Source organism: Pelmatolapia mariae, linkage group LG1 (genome assembly GCF_036321145.2).
Source record: "Pelmatolapia mariae isolate MD_Pm_ZW linkage group LG1, Pm_UMD_F_2, whole genome shotgun sequence".
NCBI classification, from domain to species: Eukaryota; Metazoa; Chordata; class Actinopteri; order Cichliformes; family Cichlidae; genus Pelmatolapia; species Pelmatolapia mariae.
Genome location: NC_086227.1, coordinates 8,887,501 through 8,891,448, shown reverse-complemented (window position 1 = coordinate 8,891,448; position 3,948 = coordinate 8,887,501). Strand labels below are relative to the sequence as shown.

Genomic DNA, 3,948 nt, shown 5'->3' with positions numbered 1-3,948 from the left:
TTTGCTAGTTTCCAAATGAAGGTCTTGTAACTCACCAACCCCACCACACTTTTTTGTGTTTGTCTGTTTGGTTTGGTGTATGTAAGTAAACACATGGAAAGAATCTTCTGCTGTCTGCTGTTGGCTGTCCTTGGTTTTGCTTCCTTATATTTAAGGTATGTATCAGTGGCCTCAGTATTTCTTTAGAAGACATACAGAAGTGCACAACAACTAGGGCTGCCATAAACGATTATTTTGATAGTCGACTAGTCACCGATTATTTTTGCGATTAGTCGACTAATCAGATCATGCGTCCATTGGACGTAAAACGTACAGCTTATTGCACCAGCATGCATCTGCTCTTATATAACTATCATTAGCTCACAGCTTTAAGTGTTTAAGGTATGTGCTAACTAAAAATAAAGACAAGATGATAGTTTATTAAATTTTAATGAAATTTGCAGATTGTTTCGGTGGAGTTTAATAAACTCAGCCCTCTGCTCCTTGCTATCTAAAATATAACAGGACATCGGAGTATATTATCGAGCATCTCACACTTCTGATAATCAGTTGTCTGCTTGAAGTTTATTCAGCTGTGTAAAAACTATAACTTTAATCTCAGCCAAACCGATTTACTAAGGAACAAATAAAATACTGAAAAAAGCCAAACAATAACATTTTTAAGTTATCTAAGTGACTTATATATCATGTTTAACCTGAGTAGCGAAAGACAGCGGTAGGTTTGAAAACAATTTGCCAGGAGTCCGGTGTTCTCACCGGCTCTAGTGAGCCTTGAACCCCGGCTAGCTATCAAGGTGGTGGGTAACAGACACCTACGAAAACGTCGGAGCGCTTTTGGAAATATATGGTGTCTTAATAAACCGAGCAGATATTTGAGGTTTACACAGCTACACTCTCGCCTGAAAATATGTTAAACGTTTATTTTGTGACCCAGAAAGAATAATAAGAGTAATATTAAAACTAACTAGCTGCTGCCATTGTTGGAAACTGAGCTGGGCCGCGCTATGAATTCTGGGATAGGTTGGGCTACGAAGTATACACCCGACCCATCCTTCAAATCTGGGGAAATGAAGGACGCATTTGTTGGCCGCATTTGTCGGCTGCATTTTTCGGAGTCTTCGAATTTGGTCTTCGTCGTATCGCTGTAATGTAATCGGCCTACAAATGCGGGCACAGGAGGATGCAGTTCCTGAATTTGGACACAGCTACGATACCGGACACTGCTTCTTCTTCTTCGGGGTTTAACGGCAGCTGGCATCCTTGTACATGCAGTGCTGCCATCTTCTGTTTCAGTCCGTTATTACACTCTTAAATCCTACTTCTTATTTCTGCGTCTTTTGGGATCTTACAAAGCTTCAAACAACGCGTCGACTATTAAATTAGTCGTCGACGATTTTGATAGTCGACATAATCGTGACTAGTCGACTAATCGTGACAGCCCTAACAACAACATAAGCCAATATGTAACAATCTATTTGTAACAACTTATTATCAATCTTGTGATAGCCATTTTTTTCAATATCAGTTATTTAAGGTACATTGTGTTGATGACAAATCTGTCAGTGGCCAGTGAACCTGAAACAAGACACAAGATTAATTTGGATGACACACTTGACTTTGGGTAAGAGCAATTTTTTAGTAATCATAACGTCTCCCCCCCTTGTATTATTTTTTTGAAGATGATGATGTTTTAGAATTCCAGTGACTTCATATAACTAACCTTCTGGAAGAAGGTTTCAGGTCAGGTCACCTAGCCATTACTAAAGTTATTCCACAAGGATCAAATTTTGGACCTCTTTAATTCACCCTATAATTAACAATATTATCTCTGCCATGCAAAATGTTAATTTACATTTTTATGTGTATAATACTGTATTATTAGTGGTGCTTTGTTCAAGATTCAAGATTCTTTATTTGTCACATGCATAGTTATACAAGTACAACACGCAGTGAAATGTATCCTGACACGCTCCTTGACTGTGCGAAAGGGGAGAGAAGAACATTATATACATTAAGTGTTTGATCTGCTAATTGCAAATATACAGTCTACTTTTTTATTTTATTTTTTTATTTCAAAATTATCCAACATCCAACCATCTACTACTCTCTGTGTTTAAGTGCATTATGATTTACCACAGGTTATTCATTTCTAACTCAAAATTTTATCTTAGATGGTGTTTAATTAAAAGGCTCTACTGCAAAATTCCATGATTACTTATGCTCTTTTATTAATTTAAACACATTACTTGCAATGTTAAATCATATTTTAACATTAACTGTAACTCTTACTTACAGAAGGATTATAACTACAAAATCTACAAATGGAACTAGATACAAAATACTATAAATCTAATTAGCTAATAAAATAGTGCTGATCACATCTTGCAAACATCTGCTTTGCCAGCTGATTGTGCCACTCTGTACATTCGGTACCAGAATAGAATAGAATCCAGCTTGTTGGTCTGGTGACTCATACAGGCTGTCCTCCTCACAATCCTGATTTAGAAAGTACAAACCTGAACATTAAACTTACGGGTGGATTTTCCCGTTTCATTGCAGGTAGCCAAACAACGTAGAACCAGTGACTGCTTAAGAGACAGACAGTGTGTCCTCGGTTTTTTAACATAAAACTCAGTTTTGCAGCCAGGGGAAGTATAAAGTGGCCCTATTAAGTTACTTTTTAGTTTTAGTCCTCTTGATTTCCACTGAGTTTTTAGTTCAGTCACTAGCTATTTGACATAAAAAAAGTAAGTCTATTATCTGCAGCCAACCAACTCGGTGACCTTACTTTCTACACCAGCACAAGATGGCACCTAAAAATGTTTTAAAGACTTTAATTTTTAATCACTTATTATTTAAATCCAGCTTCACGCAGCGTGTTAAATCTATTTCAGTTTTTAAATAGGGCTCCAGATACAATGAGCTGCAGATACAATGAGCAGTACGCTAACACCCTTTAATAAACATAAGCACACAAAAGAATTTTCCACCCATGGAATTCTCCCCAACTCTGGGGTCAGTCTTTCTGCAATAAAGTTAAAGCTGAATGCTCCTCCACTTTCCAAGATAAGATCACCAGGCTCCACCATCTGTTTAACTGTGTGCAATAAAGTGTGAAACAGACAAAACCAGGGGGCACAAAGGCACTATTACTAAAACAATGTGATCAGTACATCAATGAAAGAAATTTCAATACAGATGATTGCTAAGATAGAAGTGACTAGCACTGGATTTCCACTTAAGTGGGTTTGTCTTGTTTTCCAGTTGTTAATCATACAAGTATACAAGGATTTATTAAGAAGTCTAAAACAAATTAAAATCTTGTCGTCCTAATATTTCCATCCCTTAAGCACATGATCAACATAACAACCTCTTTGGTGTACACACGTGGACAAAATTGTTGGTACCCTTTGGTCAATGAAAGAAAAACTCACAATGGTCACAGAAATAACCTTAATCTGACAAAAGTAATAACAAATAAAAAGTCTATGAATGCTAACCAATGAAAGTCAAACATTGTTTTTTAACTATGCTTCAATTTAATTCTTTAAAAAAAATAAACTCATTGTACGGGCCTAGACAAAAATGAGGGTACCCCTTGAAAAGACTGAAAATAATGTGACCAAAGGGACATGTTAATTCGTGGTGTGTCTAATAATTAGCATCACAGGTGTCAACAATCTTGTAATCAGTCGGCCTATATATAGGGCTCCAGGTCGTCACTGTGTTGTCTTGGGACATGGTGTGTACCACACTCAACATGGACCAGAGGAAGCAAAGAAAAGAGTTGTCTCAGGAGATTAAAAAGAAAATCATAGACAAGCATGTTAAAGGTAAAGGCTATAAGACCATCTCCAAGCAGCTAGATGTTCCTGTGACTACAGTTGCACATATAATTCAGAAATTTAAGATCCATGGGACTGTAGCCAACCTCCCTGGATGCGGCCG

General features: G+C 37.1%; 1 protein-coding gene across 1 annotated transcript in view; it reads left to right on the top strand.

Annotated features, from left to right (window-relative positions):
• The first annotated feature begins 1,547 nt into the window (after positions 1–1,547).
• LOC134627898 (N-acetyllactosaminide alpha-1,3-galactosyltransferase-like) overlaps positions 1,548–3,948 on the top strand; it is an 8,143-nt gene continuing 5,742 nt past the window's right edge. Inside the window, exon 1 of the mRNA XM_063474793.1 lies at positions 1,548–1,621. Within this exon, the coding sequence (XP_063330863.1) occupies positions 1,548–1,621 (74 nt within the window). The remainder of the gene's footprint in view (positions 1,622–3,948) is intronic.